The 20,090-nt window shown below is 46.6% G+C and overlaps 7 protein-coding genes across 9 annotated transcripts; 4 read left to right on the top strand and 3 right to left on the bottom strand.

Moving 5' to 3' along the window:
* Nucleotides 1–2,491, bottom strand: Meics (Meiotic central spindle). The gene is made up of 2 exons (XM_020961657.2): nt 1,533–2,491; nt 1–1,471 (listed from the first exon to the last, which is right to left on the bottom strand). Exons 1-2 carry the CDS (start codon nt 2,011–2,013, stop codon nt 207–209), a joined length of 1,746 nt encoding a protein of 581 aa, XP_020817316.2. The 5' UTR covers nt 2,014–2,491; the 3' UTR covers nt 1–206.
* Nucleotides 2,492–2,528: 37 nt separating this feature from the next.
* On the top strand, nt 2,529–10,579 carry ssp2 (short spindle 2). Its single transcript, XM_020958886.2, has 6 exons — nt 2,529–2,721; nt 2,849–2,961; nt 5,951–6,006; nt 6,068–8,497; nt 8,563–8,718; nt 8,782–10,579. The coding sequence occupies exons 1-6, from the start codon at nt 2,675–2,677 to the stop codon at nt 9,022–9,024; spliced, it is 3,045 nt and encodes a 1,014-aa protein (XP_020814545.2). The 5' UTR covers nt 2,529–2,674; the 3' UTR covers nt 9,025–10,579.
* On the top strand, nt 3,076–5,969 carry LOC110188954 (Nuclear export factor 3). The gene has a single exon (XM_020958896.2). It carries the CDS (start codon nt 3,949–3,951, stop codon nt 5,809–5,811), a length of 1,863 nt encoding a protein of 620 aa, XP_020814555.2. The 5' UTR covers nt 3,076–3,948; the 3' UTR covers nt 5,812–5,969.
* LOC110188961 (uncharacterized) lies at nt 10,569–10,945 on the bottom strand. Its single transcript, XM_086834344.1, has one exon. It carries the CDS (start codon nt 10,858–10,860, stop codon nt 10,606–10,608), a length of 255 nt encoding a protein of 84 aa, XP_086690470.1. The 5' UTR covers nt 10,861–10,945; the 3' UTR covers nt 10,569–10,605.
* Nucleotides 10,946–11,707: 762 nt separating this feature from the next.
* LOC110188855 (nuclear RNA export factor 1-like) lies at nt 11,708–14,141 on the top strand. The gene is made up of 2 exons (XM_086834338.1): nt 11,708–13,857; nt 13,918–14,141. Exon 1 carries the CDS (start codon nt 11,813–11,815, stop codon nt 13,724–13,726), a length of 1,914 nt encoding a protein of 637 aa, XP_086690464.1. The 5' UTR covers nt 11,708–11,812; the 3' UTR covers nt 13,727–13,857; nt 13,918–14,141.
* A 175-nt stretch (nt 14,142–14,316) lies between these two features.
* Hsc70-1 (Heat shock protein 70 cognate 1) lies at nt 14,317–18,189 on the top strand. Of its 3 annotated transcripts, none has more exons than XM_020958735.2 (3): nt 14,317–14,611; nt 14,788–15,016; nt 16,334–18,189. In XM_020958735.2, exons 2-3 carry the CDS (start codon nt 14,812–14,814, stop codon nt 18,055–18,057), a joined length of 1,929 nt encoding a protein of 642 aa, XP_020814394.1. In that variant the 5' UTR covers nt 14,317–14,611; nt 14,788–14,811; the 3' UTR covers nt 18,058–18,189. The 3 variants fall into 3 exon arrangements, with proteins under 3 accessions (XP_020814394.1, XP_020814404.1, XP_020814412.1); XM_020958745.2 differs by having other exon boundaries at nt 14,328–14,611; nt 14,801–15,016; XM_020958753.2 differs by having other exon boundaries at nt 14,331–14,611; nt 14,807–15,016.
* Nucleotides 18,190–18,311: 122 nt separating this feature from the next.
* LOC147643489 (uncharacterized) lies at nt 18,312–20,090 on the bottom strand. The gene is made up of 3 exons (XM_086834339.1): nt 19,803–20,090; nt 19,536–19,734; nt 18,312–19,470 (listed from the first exon to the last, which is right to left on the bottom strand). The coding sequence occupies exons 1-2, from the start codon at nt 20,031–20,033 to the stop codon at nt 19,537–19,539; spliced, it is 429 nt and encodes a 142-aa protein (XP_086690465.1). The 5' UTR covers nt 20,034–20,090; the 3' UTR covers nt 18,312–19,470; nt 19,536.

The raw sequence follows: 20,090 nt of genomic DNA, 5'->3' as shown, positions 1-20,090 counted from the left end.
TTTTACCTTTTGTTGTTATATATGTATAACAAGTCGTTTCCATATAAATCTATATATTTATCAACTTTACATAAAACATAAAAAATGTATACTTCGATTGCAACATTGTATACTTAAAATATATGCTTTGGAAGCAATCATTTGCACACAGGTGATAATGATTTGATAATGGTCGAATAATTCATGTTCTTCATAAAAATTAACTACTATTTCTTGAGATTATGCAGACGCAGGTGCTTTTTGTAGCTCTTTTGAGAGAAGAAGCCCTCCGGGCATTCTAAACATGGATAGGGCCTTATTTTATGACTGCCAATGTGTTTGTCCATTGTCTTCTTCAGAGCGAATTTGACATCACAATGCGGACACTGGTGCAGCTGGTTCGGTTCATCTTGCCTCCGATGCTTCTTCTCGTGCGCTCGTAAGCCCTGGAGTTTGTCGAAGCCCTTGTGGCACTTGGAGCAATTGTATGCTCGATCCTGGTTCTCCTCGTGCCAGAGAATGTGCTTCGCTAGCGACTGATTCGCGCAGAAACGCTTGTCGCACCTATCGCACTTGTAGGGCTTCTCGCCGGTGTGGACGCGGAGGTGATTCTTCAGGTGATGATTGTGTGAGAAGCCGCGGCCGCACTCCTCACACTGGAACGGTTTAACGTCGGAATGGGTGCGCTGATGTTTCTTCATGTTGGACTTCTCGAAGAAGGACTTGTCGCAGTCGGGGCACTTGAACTGCCGATCCTTGTTGTGAACGCGTAGGTGGGTGACAAGATGGTGGTTCTGGACGAAACCCTGATCGCACAGATGACACTTGAACGGTCGCTCACCGGTGTGCAGGCGCTGGTGGAGCTTCAGTCCCGAGTTTTTGGCGAAGGTCTGGGAGCAATCGGGACACTGGTAAGGTCGGTCGCCCGAATGCCACCTCTGATGGGCCCTCAGACTGGATATGCTGTAGAAGGACTTTTCGCAATCCAGGCACTTGTGGGCCTTCGTCTCGTCGTGGGTCAGCATGTGCATCCTGAGCGTAGGACCGTGCGTGTACGCCTTCGGGCAGATGGTACATTTAAAGGGTCGTTCTCCCGTATGTCTTCGCGTGTGGATTGTAAGCTGAGCCTTTGTCCTGAAGCCCCGGCCACAGGTGTCGCACAAATGTTGTCGCTGAGGATCCTTATTTTCCTTGTGTCGAGCGATGTGCCTGGTCAGCAACTTGTGCGACTTGCAGGTCAATCCGCACTCTGTGCACAGCAGGGATAGATCCTTCTCGACAGCTCGTGTTGTGGTCTCTGAATCCTGAGGCATCCTAGACTCCTCTTGGTCTTCGGACCAGCCATCGGACCAATCAACTCTTTCGTCGTCATCCTCGTCGTCCTCATCATAGTCCTCCGCGTCCTCTTCTTCAGCGTGTTTATCCGCACCGTCGATTGAAGCCCCGTTGGACCTCTGCTCTTTTTCTAACTTTATGTCATCATTCATGTCCACTGTATTAATATAAGTATTTATACATCGGTGAAAATTAAGAATATTTATATATGCACATACATTCGAGAGCTACGTATAAGCCGGGAACTAACTCCGAGGACCCGGAATCGATGTCATCTTTCACAACAAGTTCATTATCTTCCTCTTCGCTTTTTGGCAGCTCTGTGGTGTCCAGCGGGTCCTCACATCCGACCATCTCGAAGGCAATGAGCGATTCCTTGGCAGCACTCCTGCCTCGGCTCTTATCCCGAATAACGTCGCCGGAGGTTGCCGCCGTGACGAGGTCGGTAAAGTAACGATAGCTCCTTTCGCACTTGAGTTTAAAGTGGAACGCTTGCTGGGCGGCCACCAAGCAGGTTGGACAGATTTTCTGAGGCAGAGCATCCCGATTGACGCGGCAGTTTTCGGCCAGAATCGAGTTAAGCATTTCTGAAATCGGCGGATCGGAGATCTCCGTGGAGAAGGGGTCCACCAGTAGAGTCGAGTGGCCGGCACAGACCCTGCAGTTCTTCTCCATGCTGCCGCCGTCCAATCTTTCCATCTTCTGTGATCTTGATCCCTGCAGCAACAGATGTTTGGAATTTCAAAATATCCAAGAAATTATGGGCACCTTCATGCCAACTTTACAATGTGAACGTTCTCGACCAGGGTTGTCAGCTGTGCGCGAATACGCGATAGTTGGTATCGTATCGTATATCTAGTCACGAAGTAACTGGAAACTAATTAAACAGCAACTGTATGAAAATTAATATATAATAACATTTAACATTAACATTATTAACATTAATAGTAAGTAAAGTAAGTGAATATAAATCTTTCTTTTTTACCTTCTTTTACCCTTCCAACAATATTTTAATTCATTCTATATATCTGAATATTTTTGAAATTATATTGTATTTACTTTTTAATAGTATTTATTATCTCTTTTAACTTTTGTTACTATACATAAAACTGAAATATTTTGTGGTATTATCAACTTATATTTTTCACAAATTCGCCATTCACAATCACAGTCATCGCTTTAAAAATACTCGTGACCAGTCACGAGATATCGCTCATCTCTACCAGCTTTGAGCAAAATTAGTATCTTGTATTGTCAAACACAAACTCGCGAAGGTCTCTTTGTTGTCGTTTCTCGCAATGGTTTAGGATTACATATTCAGTGTTTTAAGCTAAGCATAAAGTCTCTCCCATCGCCGGACATGGATATCCTGGACATCGATGAGGCACTGAAGGATGATTCATATATGTGAGTGATGCACCCTTGTTTTTGTTGCTGCCTCTGTTGTTGTTGTTGCTGGCTCAGCACAGGCAGGCACAGGCAATAATGCTAAAAATACTCATGCATGGTACTTGGTACTTGTACTCCTTGGCAGATTTCTGGCGGACAAGACCCACGATGATGTCTCCAACATTCTGCAGCAGTGGAAATCGAATAATCAGTCGCAGCCGCTGCAACTGCATCCACAGTTACCGTACAACAACGAGGGTAAGCCTTTCCACACATACCGATGCAGACAAACACACACACAAACAGTTGCAGTAGTGCCTGCAGTTGCGCTTTCTAAAACAAATTTGGGTTAAACTGGCGGCGGCTACGTTGACAAAGTTCGCGTTCAACGTGGGCAGGAGACAGTCCGGTGGTACTTACTGTTGTTGTCTGCCAAGTGGTTGTGGCCATAATTGGCCAGCAGCGCCAATGTTATTGTTACGGTAATTAATCAAGCGCACACATACACACGCGTTTCAGTGGTCGCGAACAGCTGTGCGTGGTACGGTCACAGAAAACGGGCTATGCAAATATGGCAAGAATCTCGCATAATAAGTGAGCATTATATAAATCCGATTTACTTCCTGCCCAGCCAGCGAAAGTCAATCAAGCGATGCGTGAAACAATTTTAATCTGCCTAGCAATTATCGAGGTGGTAACCGGAGAACCGTAGGATCAAAAATCGATTAGATGACTTAGTTCGTTCGAAATGTAGTCACGCCGAGCACTCTTTTTTGATGATGGTTACCTGCTAATAGATATTGTAGAAAGATGAGATGAGATGGAATATACCAATTAATCATTCTGCTTATGATATTATCACATACAAAATATAGTTTTTTAACTTGGAGCAGTGATTTGACAAAATAAGACACAATTGAAACAAATCGCATTCACTGATCTTGTTCTCAATTCTATCAATTTTAAGATGTTCTGAATTTGGGGTAGACCCTAAAAAGATTACGAAAAACAATTGATTAAATATATTCAGGTCTTTTATAAATACTATTCCTATTTGAGGTCACGAATCACAGATGCGCTTTTGAAGGCGCCCAGATCTTTTTTACAACTTCCCTTTTGGTGTTGCAAAACTGATCTAACACTAAGCTCTGCAGGCATTTGACAGCACTGATTAAACGGTAAACTTAGTTTGCGCTTGACTGGCGATCGCTCTGATTTTTTCATGAATAAAACTCGAATTACACGATGCGATTCTTGGAAAATATAAAAAGCAATGTTGGGGACAAACGTCTCAGCACCACCTTTAAGGCGCAGCCACAAGCCCAACCGGCACTCAATGATCTGCGGAAGAATTTGCAAGAGCGCAGAGACCTGGAGACCTACGTACGCCAGCTGATTAACACGTCGGACGTGCTTCCTGTAATGGAGACGCTCTCGCGTGCTTCGGAGCAGGGCCCGGCCACTGTCACCGGCTGGTATACGGTGACCATGGCCAAGTGCGCCGGCCTGCCGGATTCTACCATTTACACGGCGCTCAACTGGGTTATGGTGCCGCTGCATGTGGACATTTTCAACTTCAGACGCAGTGGACCTGCTGACAACAATGACCGTGTCGAGTTCATGCTGGACAACTCACTATACGCTAACAGGCTTAATCGTCTGCGGGAGAATGTCATGGTCATGTATACTTGTCAGCCGTTGGAGGTGCATGTGAAACCTGGTCTTCCAATCATTGACGCTGCAGTTTCCACGGCATTCGAGAAAGCGGTGGAAGCTGCCCTGCGCGGGCGATACAAAGCTGCGACACGTACCTTGGATTTATCCCGATTCCACGCAGATCCTCACCTTTCTGAACATTTTTGCCCACTTCATGTTGTAAAGTTCTTGGAGGGAACTTTGAAGGTGGCGCGCCGAGAGCTCCAGAACGAAGTGACAGGAATCATCTTGAGCAACAACTATCTATGCTCCCTAAAAGCCTTTGCTAATATCTCGGCGGATGACTTCAGCGCTCTAGAGCGCCTCGACATCAGCGCCAATAATATCAACGAATTGGCTGAGCTAAAGTATCTCAGCAAGCTTCCAATCAAGACGCTGCTGCTGTGGGGCAACGAGGTGACAAAACTTGAATCGGATGACATAAAGGCTATCCTTCCGCAGCTGAAGGACATTCATGGCTGCTTGCAAACGAAGCCCACAGCTACCTTGCTAAATAATCTGCCTAAATTCAAACAACTAAATGGCGGCGATTCCGGCTCCACTGGCATAAAGTTTAGCCAACGGTTTGTCAAGTCCTATTTTGACATCTTTGACGATCCCGCCCAGCGCCACCAGCTCACCAAATTCTACGACAATCAAGCCACCTTCTCACTGAGTGCTCCGAAGCAGCTCAGCCATGTAAGCGTCTACAGGTTGTACAATCGCAACCATCAGAGCCTCCAGTCTTCGTTCGCACGCATCGGCAAGCTACAGGTGGGCAGCTTGGCTGTGACTCAAGCCCTTGGACGCTTTTCCCGAATGGTCACGAGCATCCAGAGGGCCAGCGTGGACGTCCTGATGTTCAACAACCGTCTGCGTATCCTAGCACTGACGGGCTACTTTAAGGAGCACACCTCCCAGGGCTGGGAACAGCGACACTTTCAACGCACCTTTGTGCTACATCGGCCTGAAGGTTGTGCTGGCTGGATGATAACCAACGACATGCTAAGCATAATTTCTACGCACATAGATCAACATGGTCCCATCGCCACTGTGCCACAAAAGATTTTCATAAACCCAGACAGTATTAATTCCAGCTCACCCATCGGGGACAGAGAAGTGAAGCAGTCTACTTCTGCTAATAATGCCTCGCCAAAGCTAGTTATAGATGCCGTGGACCAGGCTGTTCAAGAGCTGAGCCTATCCATGCCCAGGATGGCACTCGTTACCCAAACACGTGACGAGGAAATGCCACTGATGGAAATGCCTCCGCTGGTGGCTATACCGTCAACTGTGTCCGCCACTCCTTTAGTCATCGATATCGACAAAGACTTAGAGCAGGAGATTGACACAGCTCTATGGATCGATGATTCTCTGGTCATCGATGAGGAAGTGCTCTTCGGAGATGTATAAATTTTGATCCAAAAGATATCATTCAGTTGTAGGATTAAGCTTTCACTAGGTCCATAAGGCATAGATAAATAAGTCGCCAATAAGTCAAGCCCAATTTCCAATGAGCTAACACTCTTTATTACCTTCTATTCCCCAAAAGCCTACAAACACAACTCGAAGACCTTCACCCGCCCCAAACGTCGCAATTTGGATTTCGTAAGTTAAAGATGAGTATTTAAATTATTCCGAATAATTAAGCATTGTAATCCTCTTACAGAGCCAAAATGGAGCAGGAGTGGACTCCGGAGCAGTTGCCGGCACTCCGCCTGGGATGCTCCAACTGGAAATTGGCGGCCTGGTCACCACGAACATGCACAAATCCTTCCTGCAGGACACCTCTCCTCCGTCTTCCATTTGCTCCTCCATGAACACGGAACGGATGAACAATTCGCTTATCACGTCCGCCGACTTTACGAACCTCAACTTTCTCCAATCCACAATTGGACTGGAGCAGGAGCCGAGTCTGACCACAACGCTGACCAACAACCAGACAGCGGACAACAACACGGGCGTCGGGTGCTACACGCTCAGCGACATGATCAGGGATCGCAAGGCGCTGGAATCGCTGACCATGTGCGAGGACGATGGCACTTTGATAAAGGACTCGCACATCGGGCAGATCGACGAGATATCGCTGACGCTGAGCAAGACCGCCTCCGGCTGCAGTACCATGGACAACAGCACGGACAGTATGTCCAATCCCCTGGCTGCAGCAGATCGAACAATGCCTGTGGGCTTGCCTCCAGCAGTCTGTCCCGCCCTGCAGCGTACCCTAATCCTGAGCGAGGAGATGATCGGCGATACAACCTTCAATTTGGTCGACAGCCTGACAGCCTCTATTTTGCCATCGGATGCCGATAGATCCCTGCCTATTGATGGGAATGCAACCTTCAAGAGACCCGCCGCAAGTACAGCGGCAGCAGACGAGACGCAACTCTTGACGGCGCGCCAGATGAACACCACCTATACCGAGGGATGCAATACACCGGAGGCTCGTTGTGAAACACCTGAGAATGTCGATCGCAAGCTGCCTTTGCTTACCATGGAATCAACTCCACTGACCACCAACTTGCGCTCCCACTTCTACCCCAACAACAATAATAATAACAACAACAAGCATGGTGCGTACACGCCGACGGTAAAGGGGCATGTGGACATGAATCTGTCACCGATTGTATCCACCACGCCGCAGAGGGCATTGCAGGGACATGGACGACAACATAATACTACCTTCGAGCCGCCTGCTAGGGCAGGCGCAGAAGTAGCAGCAGCAGCCCCTTTTAACGGTGAAAAGTTCGTGCTGGATACGATGGAACTGCTGGAGCAGATCGAACAGCCGCTGGATGGCACGTACAGCCTGCAGATGTCCGAGCAGCACAAGCAAATGCAGTGCGTCATGGACTTGGCCGAGGCAGAGGTGGAGATGCTGGCTCAGCAGGGCGACGAGGAGCAGTTTGAGCACATGCTTGCGGAACTGGGCAAGGTGAACACGCTGAGCGAGCACCAGCTGAAGATGCAAAAGTCTCTGGATACCATCAGGCGGCGCTTTCATCGGGACGATCCCACGGAGGTAGATGAAGGAGAACGGGAAATGGATGAGCAGCATCAGCAGCAGTCGCCAGCCGAGAAGGTGGAGACACCGCAGCTCAACCTGAGCCACTTAAGCAACAGTAACAACAGCAGCAGTAGCGGAGAGCGGCTTCTTAGCCGTCGCAGTCGGCTCTACGACGATGTCAATCTGAGTGTCATGCACGGCAGCAATGCGAGCAATGCTAGCTGCAATTCGGCCTCGTTCATCGTCCAGCGGAGAGAGGCGCCTGCAGCCGAACCTCAGCCCGATCCCGAACCAGCGGAAGAGCCTTCAAAGCCTCAGGCGGCCACAGAAAAGGACCCTTCCACCTACAAGTTGGCGGAGCGAAGGGAACGAGATCGTGACCGCTTCAAGACCATCAAGATTTCGAAGGAGATGCGCCTGCAGCCAGAGATTATAGTGCCTTGTATAGACGATGAACTGCAGCAAGAGCAACCGGAGCCGGAAGAGGAACAACATCATCAGCAGCAATTTGGGGAGGAAGGGCAGCTGGAGGAGGAGCAGGTAGAACCGCCGCAGCGTCAGGGTTCGCCGCCTGGTCGCCTGTCGCGTCGCGATCAGAATTCGGTCCTTAGCAACAACAATAACAACAAGGTGGGGAGCAACTATTTGACCTACAAGAAACCCAAAGAGAAGGCCCTGCTCCAACGAAGACCGATGCTGCAACAGGAATCGGAAACAGCGGCGCTGCCCGCGCCCTCGCTTCCCCAGCCACGATCCCTCTCTCGGCCGCGATACATAAGTGGCCTCCAGAAGTTCACCACGGTAAGCAAAGCCACGTCAGCCGGTGCTGGTCTGAACGCCGCTCCATCCGGTGCCATGCCCGTCACTGTACCAGCGCCACCGGCTACCGGCAGTGGCGAACTTAAGAGTCCCATGGGCATCAAGTCCAAATCGTTCCACAACTTGTCCTCAACATTGAGTGGCATTGGTGGTGGAACGGCGGCGGGAGCTGGAGCTCTGCCAAGGCCCAGTTTGGGAGGTGGCCTGCGGCGACCTGGTGCGCAGCCCAGCAAGCTTATAAGCGGACTGCGAGGACCAATGCAGCCTCAGGAGGTGAGTACTTCATAGCCAACTTATAAGTTTCATTGCTTAAGTTTTTCTGCCCTTCTCCTCCTCAGGACGACTCGGTATTTAAGGTGCCCAAGTTGGTTAGTGGTCTCCGTGCTCCTGGTCTGACTGGTGCTAAGCGTGTGGGAGCTAATGGCCTGGCTCGTCCTTCGTCCGGCTATTACAGCCTGAGCGTTAAAGCAGCACCTGAGGCGGAAACTCCAGAGGTGAGTCAAACCAAGAAGTTATTCTTTTTTGCTTGCTAATTTGTGCAATGAAATCTATTTTAGAGCCTCTCCTCAGCCTCATCGCGCGGTAGTCTGTATGGACACAGCAAGGACAACACTATTAGGTCAACAACCAACGGCGGCAATGTTCCTCAGCCCTCCTCCTTCGACACACAGGCTCTAACCTCCAAGCTAACCCAGGTAACAACGGGGGCCACCGGCATACCGAAGCCCTCGGGTCTACGTCCGCCTTCGCAGATGAAGCGCAGCGGCCTGCCGCGGCCCTCTAGCATCGTTAGGCGCTGAGAGCACCTGGTCCGAACCGAATTTCCATGACCATTCATGTATCCATCCTTTTTGTATTCTGTGTTTCGCTCTTTTGTGTATATGTTCCCCCAACTCCCATTTGCCTAGTGATTTCCGAGACACTAGCATTTATGTTTATTAATTAATATTACGAGAAATTATGCATTTAGTTTAACAAACCGAGAACTTTGCACTCACAGAACCCATGAACCTACATACATAGCTAGATATTATAGAAAAAAAGTAAACATAGACACGAACTTTGCCTTACGAATCATAAAAAAAAGATAAGAGGATTGAGAATGAGAATGATAATTCAAACGATAAATGATTGATAGCTGTATATTTTTGTAAAAGCAATGCAAAAATTCTACGAACGTTATGAAGCATAAGCCAATCGAATAAATATTAGCAAGTGAAAAAATATATACCATAAGACCCCTGCTCAGTGGCCCCGAAGGGCCACAACAAAAAGAAAACCAAACAAACAATTGATAATAACCTATAAGAGTATTGAACGAACTTACATTATCTAATATTATCGCATATATACATATAAAATACAAACAACAACTAAACGATAGCAATATGTATTGTCTTATCAGAAGGTCTGCAACCCGTTTATATTTTCTATATTATCAACTCCAGATCTAAAAATCATTTGAAATTGTAAAAGGTGCAGAAGCAACCAACTATTTCTCTTGCTTCAAAACATAATACAATTACTTTGGCTCCCCTTGAGTGCTATATAAGTATATAATGAATATATTCTTGTGAACCCACTTTCAGTTCTTAGTTATGTTTGAGTTGCCAAAACAAAAAAAAAACTTCATAATAAAACAATATACATTGAAAACCTGAATGTAATATTCAATTCGAAGCCTTTGTCCACCACATATGCATATCCTACGTTAAGATTAGTCTGCATTGCATAACCCTAGAATGTAATCCTAGTTTAATCCGATTACCAAGTATTGTTTCACCTAGAACCTTATAATAACAAGATGCATAAAGCCCATGCATTCGAATTGTCATATACAAGCAATTTTCTTGTAAGCGATTCTCTTGCTAGTACAATGCTTTAAGCGTTTAAATCTAAAAATAGATTGCGCGATATGTTCATCTTGTTGATATAAGGTTTTTAGTTTCAACCTTCACACCAAACTGAATACTATTCATACAACTAACTAACCCTATCATTGGGGCGGCAGAAGGCGCTGTAGATTTGAAATTAATCATTATACTTAAAATTTGGAAATTATTTTAATTGAATTCAAATCCAAAGCGATTTCTATGACACCTCTCTATATACACAAGTATATCCTTTGTATCCTAGCGCTAATAACCCATTAAGCTTTAACCCGCATTAGGTGATCATTTGCTTGAATCGAATTTAGTTAGTTACTAAGTCTAGTATGGATCATTATTTTTGCTAAAGCTTTCATACGAACCCTTAACCGCCAGTTAAGATTGAAACCGTTCCAGCAAGTCCAGCTGGTTTTTTTTTACCAAAAGCCAGACTTTCAAATAAAAGCCAACAAACATATGGTGGTAATCGCTATTTGTCTTTATTGTGACTATCTAACCGGAGAACTTGCAGAAGCCCCACTTGCAGTTCCTGTTCGAAACGGGACGACACCAGTTGTTCTTCCAGGTGCAATAAACAATCACCGGTGGTGCAACGGTGGTGGTGTTGGTTGTGGGTGCAGGTGTCGTTGCGGTCTCAGTGGCGTTGGTTTGTGTTACCACATAGATAACGCGTTTTACCTTAAAACCCATTGCAGCTGCCTGGAACAGGACGAGAGCTGCCAGAGCACAGAGTACAAAGTGTTTCATTGCGAAGATTTATCTTATGTGGATCAACTTTAGAGCAGGTAATAACATAATTATCTTGGGGATCGTCGGTATTTAAATGATTTCACTGCCGGTAGAGTTTCACGAAGTGTGTCAACAAATATGTTGGCAGAACAGCTGCTGGCAAGGCCAAAACAAATGTCTTCGACTTTAGCTTTCATTCAGTTCTTGTCATACCCCAATATAAAGCAGATTGCCAAGGCCCCACACCCTTGACTTTGGCTAAAATTTTTGTTATTTATACATTTGTATGTATGGCTAAAATATGGATATACATAAATTATTATGAATTTAGATTATTAAGAACTATAGTTATACGGGAAAATTAATTAATAATAAAATCTGATTAGTAGTTTCCGGAAATGTTGCTAGGCACAAGTTGCTAAGAAACGTGTTGAGAAACACACATAGATGTTGACATGGCATGTTCCGCAACTCGTTTAATACTTAAAGTTTTTTCTTATAATTAATTATATTAATTCGACAGCTTACATTATTGCAGTTTAAATATTATATAAATTGGAAAAACTTTAAATAGTTTTAGTAAAATATAATCAAAACAAAATGACAGACGCGACAAACTTTCTATACAATTTCAAAAATCTCTACTGTACGGCGTCTTTCGGAGTTAAGAAAAAGGGAACTAGTACTAAACGACATTATTTATAAAAATAACATTATTAACAAGTTATTTTATTAACTTTTTTGTTCGATTAAAAAATAAGAAAAACACGAATCACCTATAAAACTGCACTTTTGGGGGCACATTGTACCGCAAATGCTTCTAGTTTAAGTGTTGCAAAACTCAATCTGTCACTAAGTTCTTCTGCCGCTTGACAGCACTGCTTAAGTTCGCGTCAAAAGAAAATTTTTCACTTCGTAGCTTCCGCTAGAATCTGTCAATTTCTCATTTCTGATTTTTAAAACAGTGACGATGCGAGTTTTAAATAATAACAAAAACAATAATGGCGACACACGCCTCAGCACCACCCTTAAGGCGCAGCCGCAAACCCGACCAGCGCTCAATGACCTGCGGAAGAACTTCCAGGACCGCAGAGAGCTCGAGACCTACGTGCGGCAGATGATTACCGCTTCGGATGTACGTCCTGTAATGGAGACGCTTGCGCTTGCTTCGGAGCAGGGCCCGGACACCGTCACCGGCTGGTATACGGTGACCATGGCCAAGTGCGCCGGCCTGCCGGATTCTGCCATTCGCATGGCGCTGGACTGGGTCCTGGTCCCGTTGAAGGTGAAATTTTTCAACTACCGTCGCAGCGGACCTGCTGACAACAATGACCGTGTCGAGTTCATGCTGGACAACTCACTATACGCTAACAGGCTTAATCGTCTGCGGGAGAATGTCATGGTCATGTATACTTGTCAGCCGTTGGAGGTGCATGTGAAACCGGGACTTCCAATTCTTGACGGTACAGTTTTTGCAGAATTCGAGAAAGCAGTAGAAGCTGCCCTGCGCGGGCGTTACATGGCTGCGACACGTACCCTGGACTTATCTCGATTCCACGCAGATCCTAACCTTTCTGACCACTTTTGCCCACTACACGTTATAAAGTTCTTGGAGGGAACTTTAAAGGTGGCGCGCCGCGTGCTCCAGAACGAAGTGGCAGGGATCATCTTGAGCAACAATTATGTGTGCTCCTTAAAAGCCTTTGATGATGTCTCGGCGGATGACTTCAGCGCTCTAGAGCGCCTCGACATCAGCGCCAATAAGATCAACGAATTGGCTGAGCTAAAGTATCTCAGCAAGCTTCCAATCAAGACGCTGCTGCTGAGGGGCAACGACGTGAGCAAACTAAAATCTGATGAAATTAGAGCGATCCTTCCGCAGCTGAAGGACATTCATGGCTGTGTGCATTCATATCCCAAGGCTCTCTTGCTGAATACATTTCCTACATTTCAGCAATTACAAGGCGGCGAGTCCGGCTCCACTGGAATAGAATTTTCCCAACGGTTTGTCAAATGCTTTTTTGACAGCTTTGACGATCCCGCCGAGCGCCACCAACTCACCAAATATTACGACACTCAAGCCACCTTCTCACTGAGTGTTCCGAAGCAGCTCAGCCGTGTGAGCGTCTACAGGTTGTACAATCGAAACCATCAGAGCCTCCAGTCTTCATTCGCGCTCAAAGGGAAGCTGCAGGTGGGCAGCTTGGCTGTGACTCAAGCCTTTGGACGCTTTCCTCGAATGGTCACGAGCATCCAGAGGGCCAGCGTGGATGTCCTGATGTTCAACAATCAATTGCGCATCCTAGCAGTGACGGGTCACTTCAAAGAGCATACCTCCCCAGGCTGGGAGAAGCGACACTTTCAACGCACCTTTGTGCTACACCGGCCTGAAGGTTGTGCTGGCTGGCTGATAACCAACGACATCCTAAGCATAATGTCCCCACGGGGTCCCATCGCCACTGCGCCACTTGCTGCTGCCATAAAATTGGACATTACTGATTTCAGCTTAGTCATCGAAATCTCGGATAGTGAAGACGAGTCTTCTTCTTCCCCTAATGCCGCGCCAAAGGTAGTTGATCCTGTGGAGCAGGCTGTCCAAGAGCTGAGCCTGTCCATGCCCAAGATGGTACTTGTTAACGAAGTGCGTGACGAGGAAATGCACCCACTGGTAGAAATGCCTCCGCTGGTAGAAATGGCTCCGCTGGTAGAAATGCCACCACTGATAGAAATACCCCCCACAGTAGCAGTGTCATCGGTGGTCCCAACTGCGTCTTTATCTTTCGATGATGATGAATTTTTTGATCTGGATGAGGAAATCGACTCGGCTGTGTGCAGCGATGATGCCCTGGTCATTGATGAAGATGCACTGCTAAGAGATATATAAATGAGGAATTGAAATAATTGTAAATCAGTGGTAGATATTAACTAACTCTTAGACGCCTTGGGTTGACAGTCGCAGTTATTATCAACTTATATTTACCACAAGCATAACGCAAGGAAAATCTCATGGTAATCGTAAGTAGAAGTCATGAACTAATATTATTCTTAATATACACGATTGTAATACTCTTGCAGAGCCAAAAGGGAGCTACAAAAGGAACCCTGAGCTGTTGCCGGATGTCTTTGAATGCTCCAAATGGGTCAGGTCACCGGAATCATATAAAAATTTCTCCTTCAACGATTCAAAGTGATTTGAATTCTTTATCTTTTATGAATTACTACATTCATATTGTAAAAGAAATAACCAGAAAACTTTATAATATAAAAGGCAACCAAAGAAGAAGGGATCGAAATGTTAATGTTACTATATAGCATTAGCATAAAGAGATACTATGGCCAGGTGAGATCTTACCCCAAAATGCAGCGAATGCAGTCGCCTCTCGATGAGCGCTGTTATGCTGATGTTGGCAGAGCAACATCATCGTCATCATCAAATCGATGATCGAACGATTTTGGCAAGGGATCGGTTGTAGCAACACTCGGCCAGCCAGTTGTCTGGTGGCCGTCGTGGCGCGTGCATCATCCAATCTTGCAGAGAGCGAGTACCCAGAGGAGAGTTCCGAGAGTCCCAAGAAAGAGGATCGCACTGGTTTTCATTGTGGCAACGTGAGGACAAACGGAAGACGCTGTGGAGCTGCAAAGAGAAAAGGCGCTCGAATTCTTCCGAGTCCTGACCTTCGTGCTGCTATTCCTGATCATCTCCCTGTATCTGTATCGCTTCGCCTTCTAGGAGTCGCGTGAAGCTAACTTGGCTTAGCTTCGGAACTGGGTGAGAGGATCCTCGGATTGTGTAACCCGACTGCCGCCTGGGAAGGGGGAAACTGTGATTTTAATTTCATTTTCTTTTTATTTTCGATCTCGATTTTGTCGTCGATTCTGCTCGTCGTTCTCTATTTCTCTCGGGGACGGGGACCTTGGCGTGGTTGGCGTGTTTGGCGCGTTGAGGGTCTAATTAAAGCCGCAGCGAGGATGCCCAAATTACCAGCGGTTGGCATTGACCTTGGTACCACGTACTCGTGTGTCGGCGTCTTTCAGCATGGCAAGGTGGAGATCATAGCCAACGATCAGGGCAACCGCACCACGCCCAGCTATGTGGCGTTCACGGAGTCGGAGCGTCTCATAGGCGATGCGGCCAAGAATCAGGTGGCCATGAATCCCAACAATACGATCTTCGGTGAGTCGTCGTCCCTGTCCCTGTCCCAGTCCCTCACGGATCTCTGCCGTGCAGTGATCCGATTTAATTACTGGCAAAACATTTTCATGAATGAACTGTGCCCGCACATTTTGTTTATTACTCGCACATCTCGCATTCTGGTTATTTTAAGAAAGTTCTCACTCGCTGGCGCCAAAATGTGCAGTCTCCTCCTCCACCACCTCATACATTTAATTTTCCGCCAGTGCAAGCGAGAGAGATATGGTATCCTCCGCCCACACCCGACCCCCTACTGTTTCCAATCCCACTACATTTGGCCTAGTGACACGTCCACTTGTTGTGTCAGTTCTTTCGCCTCCCGGGGTGAGGTTGATGAGGCAGCCACTGCCACTCCTCCTCCTTCTTCCTCTTGGCCAACAAGCTCTCTTGGCTGTCGCGTTTATTGGCATCATTTGTGTTGGCCAAAATAAATGAAAATAAGTCTCAGTGCAAAATTGTTTTGGTGACAAGAAAAGCGTTCGGTTTTGCATAAATACTTTTCACGTTGGCTGCGTGGAGGAATGTCGCTGGTTTTTCGCGACAATGTCTTTGATTTCGGAAAAACAAAGCTAATAATGAAAGGCAGCGAAGAAGAATTAGTAATAAATATAACTCAATACCTTGGCAGAAGATAAATATGCTTAGAGCTAGTAAAAAATATCATATATGTACTAAATACCTTGGCAAAACAAGCTTAGAGTATTAGAGATATTAGATTTTCCCATAATAATTCTTAGTTATGATTGATTGAACCCATGATCCTATGGCTAACTTCAAGGATATACAAAATCGTCTTCTCGAAGTTAGCTTTATTGGTTGTTATTGAAATTTCAAGACAAATAAAAGTAGAGCTATAGAAAGTAACATCATTTCAGACCTTAATTCTTATGCTATCCTACTTAATAATATCATTAAATGGATAAAAAAAAACCTGTACATATAGATAGAAAGATAGATCTTTAAAGTAACCTCTTTTCCCATCATTTCTGTAGAGTTTTTTGACATTCCATTCCCATCCTCCGAAAGATTTGCTGAGCAGATCTAATGCGAGTCTTCTTTCTTTCTATTTTTGTACTTTCATTTCAGGGTCAGGGTCCGCTTAGAAGTCCGGCTAGATTAGCCTAGACTGTGACCTAGACCTGCACCCAGACACACAAACAAAGCAAACACAAGTCCAAATACCAATTACCAATTACCACACACCCTATATGTTAGCCAATAAAGCGATTCTGTTGTCCAAGTGCGCCCCAAGGTGGTTTCTTTTTGTTGGATTCTGATCGAGTGACTTCTGACTTGCAGATGCCAAGCGGTTGATTGGCCGCCGCTTCGATGACGCCACCGTGCAGGCGGACATGAAGCACTGGCCCTTCGAGGTGGTCTCCGAGAACGGCAAGCCGAGGATCCGTGTGGAGTACAAGGGCGAAAGGAAGAGCTTCTATCCAGAGGAGGTGTCCTCGATGGTGCTGACCAAGATGCGCGAGACAGCCGAGGCGTATCTGGGTGGAACTGTGACGGATGCTGTGGTCACTGTGCCCGCCTACTTCAACGACTCGCAGCGCCAGGCCACCAAGGATGCGGGTGCCATCGCCGGCCTGAACGTGCTCCGGATCATCAACGAGCCTACGGCGGCGGCCATTGCCTATGGCTTGGACAAGCAGGGCACCAGCGAGCGGAATGTCCTGATCTTCGATCTGGGCGGCGGCACCTTCGACGTGTCCGTGCTGACCATTGAGGATGGTATCTTCGAGGTGAAGGCTACAGCCGGAGATACGCATCTTGGTGGCGAGGACTTTGACAACCGGCTGGTGAATCATTTCGTGCAGGAGTTCCAGCGCAAGCACAAGCGTGATCTTGGCCAGAATAAACGGGCTCTGAGGCGCCTGCGCACCGCCTGTGAGCGAGCCAAAAGGACCCTGTCCTCCTCCACACAGGCCAGCATCGAGATCGACTCCCTGTTCGAGGGCATCGACTTTTACACCGCGGTTACGCGTGCCCGCTTCGAGGAGCTCAACGGGGATCTCTTCCGGGGCACCATGGAGCCGGTGGCTAAGGCGCTACGTGACGCCAAAATGGACAAGGGTCAGATTCATGACATTGTGCTCGTTGGTGGCTCTACAAGGATACCCAAGGTGCAACGCCTTCTGCAGGACTTCTTCAACGGCAAGGAACTGAACAAGTCCATCAATCCCGACGAGGCAGTGGCTTACGGTGCCGCCGTTCAGGCAGCCATTCTGCATGGCGACAAGTCAGAGGCTGTGCAGGATCTGCTCCTGCTCGATGTGACGCCGCTGTCCTTGGGCATTGAGACCGCTGGCGGAGTGATGACCACGCTGATCAAGCGGAACACCACCATACCCACGAAGCAGACGCAGATCTTTACCACTTATGCGGACAATCAGCCGGGCGTACTCATCCAGGTGTTCGAGGGCGAGAGGGCTATGACCCGCGACAATAACAATCTAGGCAAGTTTGAGCTCTCAGCCATTCCGCCGGCACCTCGAGGAGTGCCCCAGGTGGAGGTCACCTTCGATATCGATGCCAATGGGATACTCAATGTGTCGGCTCTGGAGAAGTCGACGGGCAAGGAGAACCGCATCACCATCACCAATGACAAGGGTCGGCTGAGCAAGGAGGACATTGAGCGGATGGTCAACGATGCGGAGGCTTATCGGCAGGCGGACGATGAGCAGCGCGAGCGGGTTAATGCCAAGAACCAACTGGAGTCATACTGTTTCCAGCTGCGCTCCACCCTGGATGATGAACAACTGCGCTCCAGGATTAGTGACACCGATCGGGAGACCATACAGCAGCGCTGCAACGAGACCATCGCCTGGCTGGATGCCAATCAGCTGGCCGAGCGGCAGGAGTTCGAGCACAAACAGCAGGAGCTGGAACGCATCTGCAGTCCGATCATCACGAGGTTATATCAGGGTGCCGGCATGCCTACGTCTCCACCTTCAGCCGGTGGTCCAAATCCGGGACCAACCGGTGGGTCTGGCCCCACCATTGAGGAGGTGGACTAGTAGGTGTTTCGGTTCCACTCATCGAGAGATCATTGCAAATTGTTTGTTAGAAAATTCTAAATATCTTTTATGGAGTTTAAGGTATATATTTTCAAACCCCTTAATGCAAATAAATCTTACTTGTCTGAGCTACTTTGGGTGAGATTTCAACTCCATGATGGTTGCTTAATGGCTATAAAGCTCCTTCGCGTGGCATTAATTTAAATCATTTATTAAAACACCCTTTCGCAAACAAGTAAAACTCCATTATACCATTTGTTGAAAACACAAAATTTGCATTTATTTCTATATATAGTAATATATATAATGTACTCCCGAACACATCAACCAACACTGAACTCCAGATATGTGTGTCTACTCATCGTATGTATAGCATAGTTAAGTACATAATATACGCATATATCTATGCATATATATATGCTGTATAGTTGTGTGTATATGTAACGATCTTTAGATAGCTGCTTTGAGAACGGATCTATATAGGATAGGATACGATAAATCATGGAACCAAACGATGTAGATAGATAGAGAACATCAACTACGGTCAACAACCTTGGTATCAAACATTAAATGATAATACTATTACCATCTCGAGTAAGTATAGTAATGTACATTTGATCTACACATATTCGATTATTGTATTCACTTGAAACGCCTCTTGTAGAAAAATTCGTAAATCGTAAACTAAAATTGACCTTGCTCCGTCCAGCGTTCAGTGAGAATCCTGTTCCTACTATTCCTATTCCTATTCCTATGTCTAATCCTATTCCTATTCCTACAAAGAAACTGGCATGACTGGCCTCCCCCTTTTACGCTATTAACGCTTTTGATTTATTATTATTATTTTCGTGGCGATGACTTAACATAATTATTGATTTAGCTAGAACCATCTGGCGTAATATATTCCGATTCAGTGTTCCATCGCGAGTACTTACTGCTTTGTATAAACCGATTTTGTATAAATTCATCTTGCGTATTTTGTATCAGTACTATCTCCACTAACGATAAACACTAGGACTAAGGTTTAAACTAATCAATTCATGGTTGATCTCTACAATTAAGTACATATAAGTGAAAAGCCAAGTGGCATTGCCAATTCTCTAGCCGGGCATCCATTCGATTTTCGCTTGTATAACTTCTACAAAAATTGTATGACAATATACACACACGTATAAAATGTTGGTTTCCTTTTTTTTTTCGATTTCGATTTCGATTTGCTAGCTCCCTACAATAGGTATATGATACACACAAAGGCTGTCTAATTTGAGAACTCACTTAGGTTAGTCTTAGCCTAGCTCTGGGGGTTACTTACTATGTTACACATAATCTAAGCTGTCGCGACTACAACACGTTTGACGTTCAATTTGAATTCATTTAAATCAACCCAACTCCGACTCGTGGGTGCGACTCCGACTATAACGCAAATTAGAGGAGAAATCATTGATTACTTACGAGCTAAGTACAACGCAACGACTAACTTTAAAGGGCCTCAGTCGAGGAGCTGCAGGGTCCGTGGTAGCCATTAGCACTGCCAGGAGATGACTGCGAGGCAGCTGCTCGCAACACGGCCCCCATTCCTGAGGCTCCTGCTCCGGCTCCGGCTCCTGTTATGCTTCCTGATCCCGATATCTGAGGCTGTATCAGCTGCTTAAAGGTAGTTTCCAGTCTGGGTGGATACTGTGGATGGAATACATATTATATTTCTTTTCATAACTTCACAATCTTAAGTAAATATTAAAACCCACCTCCTGATTCTCATCCAGCGACGGCAGCAGCTCGTCCAGGGAGTTGGGCGTTAGTGGACTTGGCGTGGGCATGGTCACCCGACTGAGGGCACCATGCTGGAGCAGTGCCTCACCGATGACAATCTGCGGCTTGTTCTGGGTGAGATGTGCCTGCTGCTGCAGCCGGGCCAGGCGCAGCTTCATCTCCTGCCGGATCTCCTTCTGCTGCACCTCCTTCTCGAAGCGCATCATGCTGTAGCTGCGCACCGAGGAACTAGTGCTGTGCACCGACGCTAGACTTGGTCTTCG

This window comes from Drosophila serrata, unplaced genomic scaffold (assembly GCF_035046125.1).
Source record: "Drosophila serrata isolate PLE 108 unplaced genomic scaffold, ASM3504612v1 contig_272, whole genome shotgun sequence".
Classification (NCBI taxonomy): domain Eukaryota; kingdom Metazoa; phylum Arthropoda; class Insecta; order Diptera; family Drosophilidae; genus Drosophila; species Drosophila serrata.
The sequence above is the reverse complement of the archived record's forward strand: the minus strand, read 5'-3'. Positions and strand labels throughout refer to the sequence as shown.